Genomic DNA, 22,295 nt, shown 5'->3' on the forward strand with positions numbered 1-22,295 from the left:
GAAGGGCAAGATTGGCAGCTAAACGTTCCAGGATTTAGCTGTTTCAGGCGGGATAGAGGGGGATGTAAAAGGGGAGGTGGAGTTGCGCTACTTGTTCGGGAGAATATCACAGCTGTACTGCGAGAGGACACCTCAGAGGGCAGTGAGGCTATATGGGTAGAGATCAGGAATAAGAAGGGTGCAGTCACAATGTTGGGGGTATACTACAGGCCTCCCAACAGCCAGCGGGAGATAGAGGAGCAGATAGGTAGACAGATTTTGGAAAAGAGTAGAAACAACAGGGTTGTGGTGATGGGAGACTTCAACTTCCCCAATATTGACTGGGACTCACTTAGTGCCAGGGGCTTAGACAGGGCGGAGTTTGTAAGGAGCATCCAGGAGGGCTTCTTAAAACAATATGTAGACAGTCCAACTAGGGAAGGGGCGGTACTGGACCTGGTATTGGGGAATGAGCCCGGCCAGGTGGTAGATGTTTCAGTAGGGGAGCATTTCGGTAACAGTGACCACAATTCAGTAAGTTTTAAAGTACTGGTGGACAAGGATAAGAGTGGTCCGAGGATGAATGTGCTAAATTGGGGGAAGGCTAATTATAACAATATTAGGCGGGAACTGAAGAACATAGATTGGGGGCGGATTTTTGAGGGCAAATCAACATCTGACATGTGGGAGGCTTTCAAGTGGCAGTTGAAAGGAATACAGGACCGGCATGTTCCTGTGAGGAAGAAAGATAAATACGGCAATTTTCGGGAACCTTGGATGACGATGATATTGTAGGCCTCGTCAAAAAGAAAAAGGAGGCATTTGTCAGGGCTAAAAGGCTGGGAACAGACGAAGCCTGCGTGGAATATAAGGAAAGTAGGAAGGAACTTAAGCAAGGAGTCAGGAGGGCTAGAAGGGGTCACGAAAAGTCATTGGCAAATAGGGTTAAGGAAAATCCCAAGGCTTTTTACATGTACATAAAAAGCAAGAGGGTAGCCAGGGAAAGGGTTGGCCCACTGGAGGATAGGCAAGGGAATCTATAAGTGGAGCCAGAGGAAATGGGCGAGGTACTAAATGAATACTTTGCATCAGTATTCACCAAAGAGAAGGAATTGGTAGATGTTGAGTCTGGAGAAGGGGGTGTAGATAGCCTGGGTCACATTGTGATCCAAAAAGACGAGGTGTTGGGTGTCTTAAAAAATATTAAGGTAGATAAGTCCCCAGGGCCTGATGGGATCTACCCCAGAATACTGAAGGAGGCTGGAGAGGAAATTGCTGAGGCCTTGACAGAAATCTTTGGATCCTCGCTGTCTTCAGGGGATGTCCCGGAGGTCTGGAGAATAGCCAATGTTGTTCCTCTGTTTAAGAAGGGTAGCAAGGATAATCCCGGGAACTACAGGCCGGTGAGCCTTACTTCAGTGGTAGGGAAATTACTGGAGAGAATTCTTCGAGACAGGATCTACTCCCATTTGGAAGCAAATGGACGTATTAGTGAGAGGCAGCACGGTTTTGTGAAGGGGAGGACGTGTCTCACTAACTTGATAGAGTTTTTCGAGGAGGTCACTAAGATGATTGATGCAGGTAGGGCAGTAGATGTTGTCTATATGGACTTCAGTAAGGCCTTTGACAAGGTCCCTCATGGTAGACTAGTACAAAAGGTGAAGTCACACGGGATCAGGGGTGAGCTGGCAAGGTGGATACAGAATTGGCTAGGCCATAGAAGGCAGAGTAGCAATGGAGGGATGCTTTTCTAATTGGAGGGCTGTGACCAGTGGTGTTCCACAGGGATCAGTGCTGGGACCTTTGCTCTTTGTAGTATATATAAATGATTTGGAGGAAAATGTAACTGGTCTGATTAGTAAGTTTGCAGACGACACAAAGGTTGGTGGAATTGCGGATAGCGATGAAGACTGTCGGAGGATACAGCAGGATTTAGATTGTCTGGAGACTTGGGCGGAGAGATGGCAGATGGAGTTTAATCCGGACAAATGTGAGGTAATGCATTTTGGAAGGTCTAATGCAGGTAGGGAATATACAGTGAATGGTAGAACCCTCAAGAGTATTGAAAGTCAAAGAGATCTAGGAGTACAGGTCCACAGGTCATTGAAAGGGGCAACACAGGTGGAGAAGGTAGTCAAGAAGGCATACGGCATGCTTGCCTTCATTGGCCGGGGCATTGAGTATAAGAATTGGCAAGTCATGTTGCAGCTGTATAGAACCTTAGTTAGGCCACACTTGGAGTATAGTGTTCAATTCTGGTCGCCACAGTACCAGAAGGATGTGGAGGCTTTAGAGAGGGTGCAGAAGAGATTTACCAGAATGTTGCCTGGTATGGAGGGCATTAGCTATGAGGAGCGATTGAATAAACTCGGTTTGTTCTCACTGGAACGAAGGAGGTTGAGGGGAGACCTGATAGAGGTATACAAAATTATGAGGGGCATAGACAGAGTGGATAGTCAGAGGCTTTTCCCCAGGGTAGAGGGGTCAATTACTAGGGGGCATAGGTTTAAGGTGAGAGGGGCAAGGTTTAGAGGAGAGGTACGAGGCAGGTTTTTTACGCAGAGGGTAGTGGGTGCCTGGAACTCACTACCGGAGGAGGTAGTGGAGGCAGGGACGATAGGGACATTTAAGGGGCATCTTGACAAATATATGAATAGGATGGGAATAGAAGGATACGGAGCCAGGAAGTGTAGAAGATTGTAGTTTAGTCGGGCAGCATGGTCGGCACGGGCTTGGAGGGCCGAAGGGCCTGTTCCTGTGCTGTACATTTCTTTGTTCTTTGTTGTTCTTTGTTCATCTTTCTAGTGACAACTACTTGTGTTAACTACTATCTTAACACCCCAACCTAAGCAGTCAGACTTGTTATTTGCTTAAACACTCAACTAACGGAAATGCCAGATCATTAAAGGAAGTTAGTTTGCTTGCTCAGCTATAGATTGGGCCCCGCAATTAAATATCCTTCCTAGCAGTTTTCAAACTAGCAAAATTATCTCAGGATAGAATATATCTACAGGTGTATTATAGCAGAAACAACTTTTTTAAATGTTTACCAATGTCAGCATTTGGAATCCTAACTCAAGAATTCTAGGATTTGGTTATCTATATATAGGCTCATGAGGATACAAATATTAGACTACAACTCTTTAATACTTATTATAGGTATAGAACCCATAAAGTGCAAAAGGAGGCCATTCAGCCCATCAAGTCTGCACCAATCCTCCGAAAGATCACCCAAGCTAAACCCAATCCCCGTAACCCCACCTAACCTTTGGACATTAAGGGGTAATTTAGCATGGCCGATCCACCTAACGTGCACACCTTTGGACTTGCTTAAGAATATTTATTATACAGATAGTAACTATTCAAAGAGAAGTAAATATTCAACACTGCATGCCCTTAATAATGTGTTAGCCATAATCAATCAAAGATGATTAAAGCATGAGTACTATACTTTAACTGTACATACAATGTCTAAATTCACCTTAATTAATAATTAGATATTCAAACAAATATTGATTTGAAGAATATTATACTCACAATCCAGTATAATTTATTTAGGGTATCTTTTAATTTACCATTCAGGGAAGTTAAATGTAAAGCCCATCTTTTGTGTCCTAAGGATGACTGACCTATATCTCTGTTTTTGACTCTGTGTGTTAGCTTTTTTAAGACAAGGACTTTGTCTCTGTGGTTCATTAAAACAGATTGGCTTTGTCCATTTCAGACCTCAAGAGCAATTTTTAAAAATTAAGACTTATCAATCATTAAATTTAGCCATCCTTATGTAAATTTTTGATGGCCCTTTTTTATCGTCAAATTTCTGTAACGGATATTTGGCTGTTTTGCAACAGTAAGGGATTCAAGGTTCTTATGAATTCCTACGCTTCTGTGTAGTATTTTTCACCAGCTTCTTGGTGCCCGTTTAAATGCAGCATAGTGTACTTTATTTTCTCAACTTCCATTTAATTTAATTAACACCTTAATTTCTTCACTAAATGGGTTACTTCCTTTCCACTTGAATGCCTGTGGTCAACTGGTGGAAACAATCTTTCACAGTTTACCCTGTCAACATCTTTCATCATTATGAAAGCCTCTCTTGTATCTTCCACTTATCTCTCCCTTTTCCAGTTAGGAAAAAGTTTAGAATTTTCCAGGTTGCCTTCATAACAAAGATGTTTCTTATACAAAATGTTAAAATATGTAATCAGGAACAAAAATATATGATGAACACGAGGACTGTTATGTATTTTTTTTATCACACTCGTTATTTTTATATTTGCCACTCGTATTTTTGGTAATGCTTTAGGCTCAGGGTCTAGCAAACAGATTACTGGCTTACTCGGAGATGGAGATACACAAGGTTTCGACGCCCAGGATCAGCACAAGTCGTTATGCATGGAATTATAATAACCTCACTGTTTCCACATTAAATATTTTATTGAACAAGATCGCACAATTGTCCATGATAGTTTTCCCTTCACTTGATCACTGGCACCAACTTTAAGCACCTGTCTGTAGAGGCAGTGTTACAGGCAAGACTTAGCAAAGGACAATGAGCATAAAGTTAATAACACTCACACTAATTCACATTTTAGACAAAAACACACAGTCTGAACATAACATACGTTGCAAAATACATAGATTTTTCTTATCAGTTTCCAACATGAAATACCAGAGTCACCTCTGCATCTCCTTACTTCTCTACAAGATGTATCTATGTACAATAAATAATTCTTGGACTGTTCCGACTATACGTATATATTTGACTTTCCTATGATCTGTTCTGTAAAATATGCTCCCTTTGTTGCATAATCATAATTTATATATAAATAAGAGCAGAAGTGCAACAATTCTGACTTTTAAACAAAAATAGTTTCATCTGATTGGCATCTGATAGGTACACTATACAGCAATTATACACCACCATAATTATTTACAGAATGAAACACAGGGCATGTCTTGACCCCATAAGGAAACTGTGAGAATCCAGCCAGGGTTGTGACAGCACCAGGGGTTATAGTTTTACATCCTGTTGCTACAATAGCTTGTACAAGAATACACCCAGCAGAATTCACACCAGAACATGTGAAACATTTATAGTCAAGCTCATATTCTCCAAGGAACACAACATTTTTGGCACAGCGACTTTGCAATTTACATGAAAAATGAATGGCCGTAAAATGAATATTTTATGTTCAATGTGATTCAAATGGTATGGTTGCCAAAGTTATTCAATTCTCTACCTTTTATAATTATGTTACCACAACAGCACAAAACAAGTTCTTCAATAAACAAAATACATTCTCTTCATGTGTTACATAAATGATGCAGAGATGAGAGTTAGATGGCACAGATTTAATTACATTACTAATAATCCTATATTTGGCAGACCATCTATTCAGGATTGTTATGCAGCACATGTATCTTTTTCCATTTTCCATGGTAAAAACATACTATTACGTTAGAGCGAATGTTATAATTTGACTCGTTTATAATCCTTTCAGACATAATGTATGAACAGTAGCAAGTTGATGTGTCATCAGATCCCTTACAAGCTCCAAATGGATTGAGACTGATGAGAGTATGCTATTGCATTGCATAGAAAAATGACCATTTGTGCATTTCACAGTCCAACCAGAGTGTGAGAACTTTTAATGGCAAGGTTTTCTCCCATTTTGAACTTTCTGTGTTGCGCTTCCCGTGAAACTTTGCTTGGCTTTGGTGTTACACTTTACACACAGGTCCTTCATCTCTCGAAAGCTCTTCTCCACGGCTTTTGCGAACATAGCAGCAGAATTCTCTTTGCAATCGTTGAAGCAGGAAATGCAGAAGATGATTTGGTCCAAGTGCACATTGTAGGAAACACCATAGCCATCTGGAACCACAGCACCATATAACAGGAAGGTTTCTGTTGTAGTCGTTACCTGTAGGACAGCAAAAGGCAGGACTTAGTGATGCTGCGCTATGGTGCAGTGGCGTCGTGGTATTGTCACTGGACTAGTAAACCAGAGACCCAGGGTAAATCTCTGGGGACCCGGGTTCGAATCCTGCCACTGCAGATGGTGAAATTTGAATTCAATAAAAATCTGGAATTAAAAGTCTAATGATGACCATAAAACCATCGTCGACTGTCGCGAAAACCCACCTGGTTCACTAATGTCCTTTAGGGAAGGAAATCTGCCGTCCTTACCCGGTCTGGCCTACATGTGACTCCAGACCCACAGCAATGTGGTTGACTCTTAACTGCCCCCTCAAGGGCAATTAGGGGATGGGCAAAAAGTGCATGAGAATGCCCAGTGTGATTCAACCTTCCCCTCCCTCGTTCAATTCACGTACCAGCCTCCCTGAACAGACGCCGGAATGTGGTGACTAGGGGCTTTTCACAGTAACTTCCTTTGAAGCCTACTTGTGACAATAAGCGGTTTTCATTTCATTTCCATGGAAGCTGTTGGCCTCCCCACATCGCAATACTGGAAAAGAGGTTGTGTGGAGGTTTGTGCCCTTTCATTCCATAGCTTAGGACACAGAATTCTAACCTGCACTGACAATGAGGTATTCCTCTTTTACACTCTTATTTAACCAATACAAACAAATTGAGGAATCTTAGTACAATGATGCTTAGACACTGACCTGGCTGGTGGAGAGGGCAAAATGGTTGCTCATCAGGTATGTTTTATCAGTGAACACTTTAGGTAAATCCATTTGCAGTTCCTTTGCCATCTCCCGCAGTCCCAGTAAGTGATTGTCTATTGCCATCCCAGTAATAGCCTAGAATGTAGTCCAAAATGGGAAAATACTTCATTATTTTACATAAACTATCATTGTCAAGTGATAAAATGAAAGGTCTACAAATTGGGCCGAGTAGCCCCCAAAGATATTTTTTAAATCGCAGAATTGTTATGACGCAGAAGGAGGCCATTCAGCCCATCGTGGCTGCACCGGCCCTCCGAATCAGCATTTCACCCAGAGCTATTCTCCTGCCTTCTCCGCGTAGTTCTGCAGATTGCTTCTTTTCAAATAACCATCTCGTGCCCCCTTGGATGCCTCGCTTGAAACTGCATCACCAACAACCCCAGACAGTGATTTCCAGGCCGTAACCACTCACTGTGTGAAGAGGTTTTTTGGCAAGATGTAAATGAGTACGCACTTCTGCTCAAAGTGCACCAGCCATCGTACTCAATACGGACAAACAAGAAGGTCACCCGTCAACTGGGTGACCAGTCAAATCCAGGACACATTAACCAATTCCTGGTTATATTGAGTTTCACATTAAGGTGATGTGAGATATGCCCCACTGCAGTGTAGCACTGAGCTGTTTTCCCTGGGCCACCTCTTTGCGCACTTCTGCTTGGAACTGAAGCACCTGCCACACATCTTCCAAAATCAGCAAGGGCATGGTTGCTAAGAGATGCCGTCCACATTACATCCGGGAGAGTGGCCTGGACAGACCTCGCGAGAGCGCGTGGACCTCCCTCCGTCTGGGGGTGTCTCCATGGGACACAGCTGTCGATCAGCCCAGTGTGTGTGTGTGTGTCTCTCCAGCCTGGCTGTACCTTCTCAGTTTATATTCCAGCTGAATTAGCATCTTGTCTCCTCCGTGTCCCCATCGGCAACATTGAAAGTTTGCCCAAAAAGTGGAAAGCCAACACCGGAACGTTTCAACAAATTTGAGGAAATTGTCAGGACACCCGCGTACTTACGGAAAATACGGGACTGGTCCCGGCAAAACTGCGACGTCCGGTCACCTTATTCTCTGACCACACATGAAGCAGCCATTAGACAATCTACACGTGTGAGTGACAGGTCTGTACCTGCTTGAGGTCCCTGATTTACCCAGAGACCAGAAACCAGCCCCACTTAACGTCTTCAACACAACGAGCTGCAGCATTTTTCCTCGATTGTGGAACCGGGTGGAAAATGAGCAAATTTCTAGGAGAAATAAGGAATTATGGGATGATAACTGTCTATGTCCTCCCTTAATACCATGTTCCCTGCTTGCTGAAATGGGTGGGGTGGGTAAAGTGCCCACGGTAAATGCCGATGCCCTATTTAACCAGCCCCCAAGGAGCAACGGAGATTGGTGCCCTGGACGGTGTATTTTTGCTTCCCCAAAACCTGTGTGTGGAAACACCTGACCCCCACCACACAACACGTGCATCGTACTCCGCACATTCCGAAATCTGATTTATAAAATTCCCAAAGTAATTCATAAACGCTGAAATATTACTTGGAATAATTTGAAAATGAAGGCTCTTTACAACCGGTTTCACACGTTGGGTAGTACTAAAGATTAGCGTTGCACAAACCTGGATAGAAGTGAGTGACGGGGACACAGCGTAGACTTGACGCTGTATAGTTAGTGTAAAACTGCAATGTTTTGTAACAGGAAGCCAGGTTGTTCAACTGAAATGCAGTCATCTCGAGTGCTGCAGTGTGAGGATCCATTGAATTCAAAGCAACTATCGGTATTTATATTAGATCGTAAGAAATAGGAGTAGGGGTAGGCTGCCTGCTTCGCCATTCAATGAGATCATGGCTGATCTTCAACTTCAACACCACTTTCCTGCACTATCCTTGATGTTTTCAATGTGCTGAAATCTATCGATCTCACTCTTGGCCAGACCCAATGATTGGGCCTCCACTGCATGCCAAAGAGTCACCACCCTCTTGAGTGACAAAATTCCTTCCCATCTCAGTTCTAACCGGCCCGCCCCGTATTCTGAGACCATGCCCCTACCCCACCCGCCCCTACCCCGCCCCCTGACTTTTGGGCTCTTCGGAGGAGCCCCAACGGAACATTTTTGATCTAATCCCATGTGGGAAGGTGAAGTAAGGTCCCCCTTCCGTCGTGTATGGAGGGGACTAGAAGTGGAGCGACAAAAAAAGAGGCTTTGGAGCAGCGGCAGAAACAAGGGGGAGAAAACAAGATGGCGGAGGGCGGAGATCGAGCAGCATGGGGGCCGGACCAGCAGGAGGTTCTCAGGCGCTGCGTGGAGGAGCTTAAAAAGGAGGTGCTGGCGCCAATGCTGTTGGCGATCGAGAGGCTGAAGGAGACCCAGAAGGCCCAGGCGATAGAGCTCCGAGAGGAGGAGGAAAAAACTAATGAGAACGAGGACGAGATCTTGGGCCTGGCGGTGAAGATGGAGGCGCATGAGGCGCTGCACAAGCGGTGGGCCGAGAGATTCAAAGTCCTGGAGAACAGGTTGCGGAGGAAGAATCTCCGGATTCTGGGTCTCCCCGAAGGAGTGGAGGGGGCTGATGCTGGGGCGTATGTGAGCACGATGCTCCATTCGCTGATGGGTGCAGAGGCCTCTCTGAGCCCCCTGGAGCTAGAAGGGGCTCACCGGGTCCTGGCGAGGAGACCCAAGGCTGGTGAGCCGCCAAGGGCGATAGTGGCGAGGTTCCATCATTTCGCGGACAGAGAGAGTGTCCTGAGATGGGCCAAGAAGGAGCGGAGCAGTAGATGGGAGAATGCGGTGATCCGAGTCTACCAGAACTGGAGCGCGGAGGTGGCAAAGAGGATAGCTGACTTCAATCGGGCCAAGGCGGTGCTGCATAAAAAAAGGGTGAGATTCGGAATGCTGCAGCCAGCGCGACTGTGGGTCACGTACCAGGACCGACACCACTATTTTGAAACGCCAGAAGAGGCTTGGACCTTTATCCAAACGGAAAAATTGGACTCGAACTGAGGGCCTGTGGTAGTGGGGGGGATGTTGACTGTATACAGGGTTGTAAATATGGGTAAAGAATGTTTCACGGGCGAGACGATGGATGGAGATGGGGGAAGAGTTTTTGAAGGGGGGACAGTGGGGAATGTGGGCGTCGGTGCTGGAGGGAGGTGAGACTCGGGGATGGGGGAATTAGGATAAGGCCGCAACAGGAGCTGTGCTACAGGGGGCGGGGCTGGCTTAGGAAAGCGCGGGCTTTTTCCCGCGCTAGGGAGGGGGGGGATGGAGCAGCGCAAGGAGGAGGAGGGATTTCCACACGGGGGGGGGGTGTCAACGGGAAGGCGGGGGAAGCCGGGGTCAGCAGGAGTCAGCTGACTTACGGAGGTATTATGGGGGGAGCAAGAGAGCTAGATTTGGATCTAGCGGGGAGGGGGGTGGGGAGAGGGGGAGAGGGGGGGGGGGACAATAGGGTTGCTGCTGCAATGGCCGAGGGGGGAACTGAAAATGGAAGAGGTGGTCGGGGCGGGGGTTCCCCGTCTGGGGAACTGGAGGGTGCGGGAGATGTGGGCACGGGACTGGCCTAAAGTAGGAGATGGCTAGTCGGCTGGGGGGGTGGGGGGGGGTGGGGGGTGGGTAGCCCCCCAATCCGGCTGATCACGTGGAATGTGAGAGGCCTAAATGGGCCGGTTAAGAGGGCCCGAGTGTTCGCCCACTTAAAGGGACTGAAGGCAGACGTGGTCATGCTTCAGGAGACACATCTGAAGGTGGCAGATCAGGTCAGGTTAAGAAAGGGTTGGGTAGGACAGGTGTTCCATTCGGGGCTGGATGCGAAGAATAGAGGGGTGGCAATACTGGTGGGGAAGCGGGTGTCGTTTGAGGCCAAGAACATAGTGGTGGACAACGGAGGCCGATACGTGATGGTGAGTGGTAGGGTGCAGGGGACGGGGGTGGTATTGGTAAATGTATACGCCCTGAATTGGGACGACGCTGGATTCATGAAATGTATGTTGGGGCGTATTCCGGACTTGGAGGTAGGAAGTTTGATAATGGGTGGGGACTTCAACACGGTGTTGGACCCAGCATTGGATCGCTCCAGATCCAGGACCGGAAAGAGGCCGGCTGTGGCCAAGGTGCTCAGGGGGTTTATGGACCAGATGGGGGAGTAGATCCGTGGAGATTTGCCAGGCCTTTGGCCAATGAATTCTCTTTTTTCTCCCATGTACACAAGGCCTACTCCCGGATAGATTTTTTTGTTCTGGGCAGGGCATTGATCTCGAAAGTGGAGGGAACGGAGTATTCGGCCTTAGCCGTTTCAGACCACGCCCCCCACTGGGTGGAATTAGAGCTGGGGGAGGAGAGGGACCAACGGCCGCTGTGGCGGTTGGATGTGGGACTGTTGGCAGACGAGGAAGTGTGCGGGAGGGTGCGGGGGTGCATCGAAAGATATCTGGAGGCCAACGACAACAGGGAGGTGCAGGTGGGAGTAGTATGGGAGGCGCTGAAGGCGGTGGTTAGGGGAGAGTTAATCTCCATCAGGGCTCATAGGGAGAAGAGAGAGGGAAGGAAAAGGGAGAGGTTAGTGGGGGAGATTTTAAGAGTGGACAGGAGATATGCAGAGGCCCCTGATGAGGGACTACTCAGGGAGAGGCGAAGTCTCCAGACGGCGTTCGACCTGTTGACCACAGGGAAGGCAGAGGCACAGTGGAGGAAGGCACAGGGGGCGATGTATGAATATGGGGAGAAGGCGAGCCGGTTGCTGGCACATCAGCTCCGTAAGAGGATGGCAGAGAGGGAAATAGGTGAAGTCAAGGATGGAAGGGGAACTACGGTGCGGAGTGCGGTGAAAGTGAATGAGGCATTCAAGGCCTTCTACGAGGAGCTGTATAGGTCCCAGCCCCCAGGGGGAAAAGAGGGGATGCGACGATTCTTGGACCAACTGAGGTTCCCGAGGGTGGAGGAGCAGGAGGTGGCTGGTTTGGGGGCGCCAATTGGGGTGGAGGAGCTGATTAAAGGACTGGGGAGCATGCAGGCAGGGAAGGCCCCAGGCCGGATGGGTTCCCGGTGGAGTTCTATAGAAAGTATGTAGACCTGGTAGCCCTGTTTCTGGTGAGGACTTTCAATGAGGCAAGGGAGGGGGGGACCCTGCCCCCGACAATGTCGGAGGCGACGATCTCTTTGATCCTGAAGCAGGATAAGGACCCACTGCAATGTGGGTCGTATAGGCCGATCTCGCTCCTCAACGTAGATGCTAAGTTGCTGGCAAAAGTGTTAGCTACGAGGATAGAGGACTGTGTCCCGGGGGTGATTCACGAGGACCAGACGGGATTTGTAAAGGGCAGGCAGCTAAATACCAATGTGCAGAGGCTCCTAAATGTGATAAAGCGGAGATAGTGACAGCCATGGACGCGTAGAAGGCCTTTGACCGAGTTGAGTGGGAGTATCTCTGGGAAGTGTTGAAGAGGTTTGGGTTCGGGGGAGGGTTTATTCGTTGGGTTAAGCTCCTGTATAAAGCCCCGGTGGCGAGTGTGGTCACGAACCGGCGGAGGTCGGAGTATTTCCGGCTGTGTCGAGGGACGAGGCAGGGGTGCCCCCTGTACCCCCTGCTGTTTGCATTAGCAATTGAACCTTTGGCCATGGCGTTAAGTGAGTCGGGGAAATGGAGGGGGTTGTCCGAGGGGGGGAGGAACATCGAGTGTCGCTATACGCAGACGACCTGTTGCTGTATGTGGCGGATCCAGTGGAGGGGATGGTTGAGGTCATGCAGATCCTAAGGGAGTTTGGGGACTTCTCGGGCTACAAGCTCAATGTGGGAAAGAGTGAGCTCTTTGTGATCCATCCGGGGGATCAGGGAAGAGGGATAGACGACCTACTGTTGAGGAGGGCGGAAAGGAGCTTTCGATACTTGGGGATCCAGGTAGCTAGGAGCTGGGGGGCACGGCACAAATTTAATTTGACGCGGCTGGTGGAATAGATGGAGGAGGACTTTAAAAGGTGGGACATGTTGCCACTCTCGCTAGCGGGCAGGGTACAGTCGATTAAAATGGTGGTCCTCCCGAGGTTTCTTTTTGTATTCCAATGCCTCCCAATTGTGATTACCAAGGCCTTTTTTACGAGAGTAAGCAGGAGCATTATGGGATTTGTGTGGGCGAGCAAGACCCCGAGGGTAAGGAGAGGGTTCCTGGAGCGTAGTAGGGATAGAGGAGGGTTGGCGTTGCCGAATCTGGGCGGCTACTACTGGGCAGCCAACGTGGCGATGATCCGTAAGTGGGTGATGGAGGGAGAGGGGGCGGCGTGGAAGAGGCTGGAGATGGCGTCCTGCAAAGGAACGAGCCTGGGGGCGCTGGTGACGGCACCGCTGCTGCTCTCCCGACAAGGTACACCACGAGTCCGGTGGTGACGGCAACGCTAAAGATCTGGGGACAGTGGAGACGACATAGGGGTGCGATGGGAGCCTCGGTGTGGTCCCCGATCAGAGATAACCATCGGTTTGTGCCAGGAAGGATGGACCGGGGGTTTCAGAGCTGGTATCAGGCAGGGATTAGAAGAATGGGGGACCTGTTCATCGATGGGACGTTTGCGAGCCTAGGGGCACTGGAGGAGAAATTTGGACTACCCCCGGGAAATGCCTTCAGGTACATGCAGGTGAGGGCGTTTGTGAGGCGGCAGGTGAGGGAATTCCCGCTGCTCCCGACACAGGGGATTCAAGACGGGGTGATTTTGGGCGTATGGGTCGGAGAAGGCAAGGTGTCGGCGGTATACCAGGAGATGAAAGAAGAGGGGGAGGCTTTGGTAGAGGAGCTGAAGGGTAAATGGGAAGAGGAGCTGGGGAGGAGACTGAGGAGGGTCTATGGGCTGATGCCCTAAGTAGGGTTAATTCCTCTTCTTCGTGTGCCAGGCTTAGCCTGATACAATTTAAGGTTGTTCACAGAGCGCACATGACAGGGGCGAGGCTGAGTAGGTTCTTTGGGGTGGAGGACAGATGTGGGAGGTGCTCAGGAAGCCCGGCGAACCATATCCATATGTTTTGGTCATGCCCGGCACTGGATGGGTTCTGGAGGGGAGTTGCGAGAACAGTATCTAAGGTGGTGAAAGTCCAGGTCAAGCCAAGCTGGGGGCTAACACTATTTGGAGTAGCGGACGAGCCGGGAGTGCAGGAGACGAATGAGGCCGGCATTCTGGCCTTTGCGTCCCTGGTAGCCCAGCAAAGGATCTTGTTAGTATGGAAAGATGCAAAGCCCCCCAGTGTGGAAGCCTGGATAAATGATATGGCTGGGTTTATCATGTTGGAAAGGATAAAGTTTGCCCTGAGAGGGTCTGTGCAGGGGTTCTACAGGCGGTGGAACCGTTCCTAGACTATCTCGCGGAGCGTATAATGGAGTTCGGTCGATGGCAGCAGCAACCCAGGTGGGGGACGGGGGGGACGGGGACGGGGGGGGGGGAACACATCTCTTTCTCGGGGGGGGGGGGGAGAGGGAGGGATAGGGAAGGGGGTTTCTTCGGGGGGGGGCGTCTGAGCAAGAAAAACATAAACGATCCGGAAAACTGAGATGTACGGGACGAATCCAATGTACAAAGTTCTGTATCATATTGATTTGCCATGTTTATGTCTTGCTATGCAAGTTTTTTTCTTATTTTTGTTACGGGGGGGGGGGTTGTTTATATGGTTGAAAATTCTGTTAAAAATTCTGAATAAACACATTAAAAAAAAAAAAAATTGTATTTCAGTTTTTCCAACCAAAGTGGATAATCTCACATTTCTCCACATTGTCGACCATCTGCACAATTTTTGCACAGCCACTTAACCTCTTCAAATTCAAATACCAGCCATGCTCGTTATTTCCCTGCTGCTATATTTGCTTAATAAAGTAATAATTCTAACTTATTCCTGTTCTGACAGAAAGTCATTGACCTCAAATGTTAACTCTGACTCTCTCTCTCTCTCTCGGGCAACACAGTGGCGCAGTGGATAGCCCTGAGACTACAGCGCTGAGGTCCCAGGTTCGATCCCGGCCCTGGGACACTGTCCGTGTGGAGTTTGCACATCCTCTCCGTGTCTGTGTGGGTTTCACCCCCACAACATAAAGATGTGCAGGTTAGGTGGATTGGCCACGCTAAATTGCCCCTTAATTGGAAAGAAAAAAATAATTGGGTACTCTAAATTTATACTAAAAAAAACTCTGACTCTCTCTCCACAGAGTCGACCAGACCTGCTGAGTATTTTCAGCATTTTCTGTTTTTATTTGAGATTTCCGGCATTCACAGTACCCTGTTTTCGCTTTGGACTAGTATTTCTATCGTAAGCAGTGGCAATTGATTCAGGCTGCAACTCTGCTTATTGAAATCCAGTTGCTCCTATCTTGCCTGACCTTACGACGCAGGTGGGGGGGGGGAAGTGTGTACTGCTTGGGTTTCCCGGGCCTACAGTGGAGGGTGGCTCAGCTGACGGTAAGTAAGCCGTACCCCTAAGTTTACGCCGCTAGTTATCACAAACCAGCTAAGTTTAAAGGTCCAGCCACTTTAACAAGCCAGCGAGAAGGTAAGTGTATAGGGTAAGGGGGTAGGATTTGGGTGGGTGGGCAAGAGGGTCAGTTCAGGTCAGGTCTGTGAGAGGTGGAGCATCGGGTTGGATTGGGCTGGTGGGGATGTGGTGGCGGGGATGGGTTTATTGGTTTAGGTCTGCCCTGGAGAGAGGGGAGGGTCTGGGTCGGGTCTTTAGGGTATCCCCCAGATACGTTGTTTGGAGCTCGGAAGTTACAGCCCATATTAGTGACTTTAGCATCGAAAAATATGGTGGAGGCCTCCATTCAAAATTGAATGAACACAGAGGGAAAGAGAGTGACTAAAAAACTTTGCCAAAGTCTAATAAAGTGCTTAAAGTGAGAGAAAGGAAATAGTGGTGATCCCAACTTCTAATGAATTACCAGACAACTAAATAAGACAATATGAAAAAACAATAGTTAATGTGGGACAGTTTTGTTGACGTGTATTTCGATAGGGATGAGATAAGTTGCAACTGTGGGCTATTTCCAAACGATGGTGTCATTTGAAAAGGATGTGAAATCATTGACTCGTGCATTTGCATTATTTTGTGAACGAGCGTCCCCTTTAAATTTCAATTTCAGTTTCCACCAGTTGGAAGTAAAACAAATTGATGTGTTCTATCCAAACTTCCAGTCATCTATTTTATAACTAAATTAAAACCAGTCATCCCAGTTGCGCTGGTATACAGTAAAAAAATTGTATCTGTGAATGTCAGAGAGACTTAAATTATTGCTGATAAAAATAAATAAAATTGAATCTGCTTTATAATAGATTGCATCATAGAATATGGTCCGGACGAAACTTAATAAATCGAAACATCACAGCACAGTAAAATATCCTTACACTGAGCCACAAAGCTATTATTTTAAAATATGGATCATTTTCTTGTCTTGCCATCATAAATATCTCCGTCCATACTTTCCTGTTCGAGGATGATATGAAATATTGAAAACTAGATTTATTGAATAACTAATAAAAATACTCAAGGTTGATGTGCAGCCAGTTAGTAAATACATGACTTACTGCTTCACTGTTAACGTTAAGTAATTAATTAATTAGCCTGCAAAAGATGTAATCAATAAACCTCCTACTTGGCTAACACAGCATTTGAAATTGAAATTATTTTCACTTACAAGGATAGTGTAATTGGTCTGTGCATCGATTGCTGCCCACAGAATCTCCATCTTCTTTGAGTCCTGCCATCAAACATACATATTTGGTTGAGGCATGTGTAATACCTGGTCACTTGCACATACAACCCCCTTATACACTCCATTGGATGGGTGCATTCTTTGCCCTTGTGCTTGGTGACCTATCTTGTCTCCCAGTTAAGCAATGCCTCCATTTTATTTATTTTTTAATTCATTCATTCGACGTGGGTGTCACTGGCTTGGCCAGCATTTATTGCCCATCCCCAAATACCCTTGCCCGGACATTTCAGAGGGCATCTAAGAGTCAGCCACATTTCTGGAGTCACATGTAGGCCAGACCAGGTAAGGACGGCAGATTTCCTTCCCTAAAGGACATGAGTGAACCAGATGGGAATTTTACAGCAATGACTTCATGGTCATCATTCGACTTTTAATTCTAGATTTTTCTTATCCCCAGAGCATTACCCTGGGTCTCTGGATTATCAGTCCAATGCCAATACCACTATGCCACCACCTCCCCTTACATTCTCATCCTCATTTCCAAACTCCTCCAATGACTTCACCCCTCCCCACCTCTTATCTTCTCCAATCCCACAACAATCCCAGATAACTGTACTCCTGGAATTCTGGATTCTTGAGCATTCCTAACTTTAATTGCTCCATCATTGATGGCCATCTTCCCAAGACCCTAAGTTCTAGATTATGTCCTTAAACCTCTCCATCTTCAAGATATTCCTTAAAGTCTTTGAGCAAACCCCTTCTAATTTACCCTTAAGTGGCCCAACCTCGAATTTTGCATTATAATGCTCCTGTGAAGCACTTTGGGACATTTTAGTATTGTTAAAAAATGCTATATAAATGTAGCTTTTTGTTGGTGCACACATTCATTCTCCAGTGCATATACATCCCATTAGTCTTTCAGCTTTATACTTGCATGCGCTCATTCGGTTTACCTCTCACGTACACTCAGACACGCCCACGGACTCACTTGTGCGACAGTGATGTGTCAAACATGCACTCACTAGTTCACACTCTCCAACACCTGTTTACAGACTTACAATAGCCGGGGGTAGAAAGTGGAGTGAATAAATACATTCAAAACACAAAGAACAAAACACAAAGATCTAAGAGGATAAAACTACAGCTAGTATTTGTACAAATGGAAGGGCGAGGTGGTGGCACAGTGCTGATGCTGCCCGGCCAGGCATTCCAAGGCGCAGGCTAATGCTCTGGGGAAATGGGTTCGAATCCCACCACAGCAGCTGATGAAATTTAAATTCATTTCATAAATCTGGAATTCCAAAGTTACTTTGGTAATAGTGACTATTATTGTAAAAACTCCACTGGTTCATTGATGTCCTTTTGGGAAGGAAATATGCCATCCTAACCTGGTCTGGCCTACATATGACTCCACACCCACAGCAATAAGACCTAAGGGCAGAAGTAGGCCACTTGGCCCATCAAGTCTACTCCGCCATTCAATGAGATAACGACTGATCTGATATAATCCTCAACTCCAATTTCCCACCTCATCTCCATAACCCTCGATTCCCTTACTGATTAAAATTCTGTCTATCTCAGCTTTGAAAATGAAATGAAAATCACTTATTGTCACTAGTAGGCTTCAAATGAATATACTATGAAAAGCCGCTAGTCGCCACATTCCAGCACCTGTTCGGGGAGGCTGGTACAGGAATTGAACCATGCTGCTGGCCTGTCTTGGTCTGCTTTCAAAGCCAACGATTTAGCCCTGTGCTAAATCAGCCTTAATGAGCCAGCCCCTACAGTTCTCTGTGGTAAAGAATTCCACAGATTCCCTATCCTCTGAGAAGAAATTCACCCTCATCTCTGTTTTAACTGGATGATCCCTCACTCTGAGATGATGCTCTCTGGTCCCAGACTCTCCCACAAGGGGAAACAACCTCTCAGCATCTACCCTGTCACGCCTTTGGAATCCTATATGTCTTAATAAGGTCGCCTCTCATTCTTCTAAACTCCAATGAGTACAGATCCAATCTACTCAACCTCTCCTCAAAAAAAAATCCCTCCATACCCAGAACCTTCTCTGGACTACCTTCAATGCCAGCATATCTTTCCTTAGATAAGGGGACCAAAACTGCTCACAGTATTCCAGATGTGGTCTAATTAGTTCCTTGTATAGTTTAGCAGGACTTCCCTATTTTTATACTCCATTTCCTTTTAAATAAAAGCAAACATTCCATTTGCCTTCCTAATTCCCTGATGAACTTGCATGCTAGCTTTTTGTGATCAATGCAGGAGGACCCCAGATCCCTCTGTGCTGTAGCTTTCTGCAGTCTTTCTCCATTTAATCAATATTCAGCTTCTTTATTCTTCCTACCAAAGTGCATAACTTCACATTTCCCACATTATATTCCATCTGCCAAGTTCTTGCCCACTCATCTAACCTGTCTATATCCCTCAGTAGATTCTTTGTGCCATCCTCACCTATTTTTGTGTAATCTGTAACCTCGGCAATAGTCCATTCACTTCCCTCGTCCAAGTCAGTAACATATATTGTAATTAATTGTGGCCCCAGAACAGATCCTTGTGGCACTCCACTAGTTGCAGGTTGCCATCGTGAAAATGCCACTCTTATCCCAACTCTCTTTCTTCTATCAGTTAGCCAATCAGCTCAGTCCCAGGACATCACGGCAGGAGTTAATCAGGATAATGTACCAGGCCCAACCATCCTCAGCTGCTTCATCAATGACCTTCCCTTCATCCTAAGGTCAGAAGTCATGATGTTCAACACCATTCGCGACTCCTCAGGTTCTGACACAGTCTGAAGCCATATGCAGAAAGACGTGGGCAAATAACATTTGCAACACACAAATGCCAGGCAATGACCTCTTCAACAAGAGGGAGGATCCAACAATTTCCCCTTGCCATTCAATAACTTACCATCGTTAAAACCCTGCTATCAACATCCTGAGGGTTACCATTAACCAGAAACAGAACTGAATCAGCCATGTAACTACTGTGGCTAAAAGGACAAGTCAGAGCTTGAAATTCTGCAGCAACTAACTCACCCCCTGACTCCCCAAACCCTGTCCACCATCAGCAAGGCACAAGTCAGGAGTGTGATGGAGTATTGCCTGGATGAGTGCACCTCCAACAACAGTTCAGCTCCATCCAGGACAAAGCAGCCCGCCTAATCAGCACCCCGTCTACCACTTTCAACATCCACTCACTCCACCACCAATACACAATGGTAACAGCATGTACAATCTACAAGATGTACTGCAGCAATTCATCAAAGTTCCTTCGACAGAACCTTCCAAACGCGCGACTCCTACCACTTAGAAGGACAAGGACAGCAGATGGATGGGAACACCACAGACTATAAGTTCCCCTCCAAACCACACTCCCCCTGGTAAGTTCCCCTCCAAGTCACTCACCACCCCACCTTGGAAATATATCGTTATTCCTTCACTGTCTCTGAGTCAAAATCCTGGAGCTCCCTCCCTAACAGCACTGTGGATGCACCTACATCATATAACTGCAGCGGTTCAAGAAGACAGGTCACCACTACTTTCTCAAGGGCAATTAGGGCTGGGCAATAAATGGTGATCAAGCCAGCGAAGCCCACATCCCGTGAAATAATTTTTATAAAAGCAATATCAATGTAAGGTTGAAAAAAAGGAAAGATTTGGACCCTGAACCTCTGATGTCGGTTATTAATATTTGAGGACTTTCATGATTTAGATGAAGCCTGTTTTCTGCTGCTTTGGCAGAGATGTTAACCCATTTAAAATGATGTTGTTAAGAAAGCAGCAAAAGGAATTTCAGACAAATTTGTCAGGTCTTTGTGTAGAACCATATAGTACAGAAGGAGGCCATTCAATCCATTGTGTCGGTTTGAAAAAGCTCTCCACTTAATTCCATTCCTCTGCCTTTTCCCTGTCGCACTGAGAATTGTCATTTTATTCCCATTATTTTTCCAATTCTGGTTTGAAATTTACGACTCTTGAATCTTGTGACATCACGGCAGAATGGTGGGGCAATGACAGAAGTCAAGATGGGCCATGAAGGAAAGAGATCTTTGTGGGCAATGCCCCTACCAATCAGAGTCCACTTTCCAACCACCCAGGACTCTCTTCCCGTGCGGTATAAATTGTTGTTGCCTTTCTATTTGCTATTCTTGCGGATTGTCCTCATGAGTGTAGAACGAAAAGCAATATTTTTTTCAGCAACACTTCCAGAAATAAAAATCGAGCAAAGTGAGGAGAGGAAGGGATGGAGAGAAATGAAGAGAAAGACACACCGAGAGCGAGGCTCCCCCATCTATCATCGCCTTTACAAAATCGAGTGCCTCTTTAGTTGCTGAGCGGATATTATCAACTCTTCCTTCGTGGAAGCGACGTGTTGAAGCACTTTCGTAAGTGGGGACAAGTCTTCCATGGCATCTGGATTAGAATAAAAAACAGCAATATTTAGCTCTGTGAAAAGTCCCCGAGAGGAAGAGAAATTTTGGAAGACCAAGACCATTGTGAAGGAAGAGCGGATTACTTTTTAAGGTAAAGAAACAAACCTTCATGACGAATGTGAAAAACTCAGCCAAGGATAAATACGAAATTAATACAAGGAAAAGAGGATAATAGGAAGCTAGATTCTAGACTGCAGGAAAGGATCATAAGTCATGTCTTAGAAAAGGGGGGGGCAATAAAACAGATAAATCAATTCAGGATTAACTATGATAAGTATATCGCAGAAGGCGAGAAAATATTAGATGTACAATAATGATTTTTCATACCAAACCTCATAAATTATGATTAAATTCTAAATGCAATCATTTTAATTTGAAATGCACAGCTTTTTGGATGCCACTAATGTATGCATTATGAAGAACCTCAAGGAATTTAATTCACCCAGGGCATGAGATGGTTTGCGTTCAAGAATCTTCAACGAAATGAGAAATTGAGTGAGAGATGCAATAACTTGTGTTCCAAATGGGGGTAGCAGTAGTAAGGTGTCTGGCAAAGGCAGTGACTTAATTGTGGGCGGCACGGTAGCACAGTGGTTAGCGCTGTTGCTTCACAGCTCCAGGGTCCTAGGTTTGATTCCCGGCTTGGGTCACTGTCTGCGGAGTCTGCACGATCACCTCGTGTCTGCGTGGGTTTCCTCCGGGTGTTCCGGTTTCCTCCCACAAGTCCCGGAAGATGTGCTATTAGGTAATTTGGACATTCTGACTTCTCCCTCTGTGTACCCAAACAGGCACCGGAGTGTGGCGACTAGGGGCTTTTCACAGTAACTTCATTGCAGTGTTAATGTAAGCCGACTTGTGATAATAAAAAAACCACTGTAAATTAACCAGTCAGAATCATTCCAGATTATAGGTTTGGTTTAATCTCAGTTAAATCATTCCTCTGTTCCCTCGGGAGTTGCTGCCTTTGTGTTTGAAAATATAGTGGTCCGTGTGTCATAAGCATCAAGTTCTTGCTCTCTTTCCGGAGAAGGATATAGTCCAATAATCTCTGTTGCTGGAACTTCCCTTTCCCAATTCTTCATGTAAATTAATGTGCGCAACGAGTCTCAGACTCCAGGTGGAGGTAGATAGGAAATGAGAGCAGAGGCAGACCCTAGGCCCCATCAAGCTCCGCCATTTAATACACTATTTAATAGCCTCAGCATTGATTTTTTAAAAAATTTAGAGTACTCAATTCATTCTTTCGAATTAAGAGGCAATTTAACGTGGCCAATCCACCTACCCTGCACATTTTTGGGTTGTGGGGGTGGAACCCACGCAAACACGGGGCGAATGTGCAAACTCCACACGGACAGTGACCCAGAGCCGAGGATCGACCCTGGGACCTCGGCGCCAGTGAGGCCGCAGTGCTAACCCACTGCGCCACCGTGCAGCCTCAGCATTGATGGCCATGAACTTCCAGTAACACAGCGATACACATGGTTGCATTGTGGTTTCCCTTGTGGCTAG

The 22,295-nt window shown here is 46.5% G+C and overlaps 1 protein-coding gene across 1 annotated transcript in view; it reads right to left on the bottom strand.

Moving 5' to 3' along the window:
- Nucleotides 1-4,397: 4,397 nt before the first annotated feature.
- The window catches only part of chata (choline O-acetyltransferase a), a 59,913-nt gene continuing 42,015 nt past the window's right edge, over nt 4,398-22,295 (bottom strand). Inside the window, exons 12-15 of the mRNA XM_072491570.1 lie at nt 20,625-20,766; nt 16,322-16,384; nt 6,610-6,747; nt 4,398-5,903 (exon numbers count right to left, since the gene is read on the bottom strand). Coding sequence (XP_072347671.1) covers nt 5,631-5,903; nt 6,610-6,747; nt 16,322-16,384; nt 20,625-20,766 — 616 coding nt within the window. The 3' untranslated portion in view covers nt 4,398-5,630. The remainder of the gene's footprint in view (nt 5,904-6,609; nt 6,748-16,321; nt 16,385-20,624; nt 20,767-22,295) is intronic.

Source organism: Scyliorhinus torazame, chromosome 28 (assembly GCF_047496885.1).
Source record: "Scyliorhinus torazame isolate Kashiwa2021f chromosome 28, sScyTor2.1, whole genome shotgun sequence".
NCBI lineage: Eukaryota > Metazoa > Chordata > Chondrichthyes > Carcharhiniformes > Scyliorhinidae > Scyliorhinus > Scyliorhinus torazame.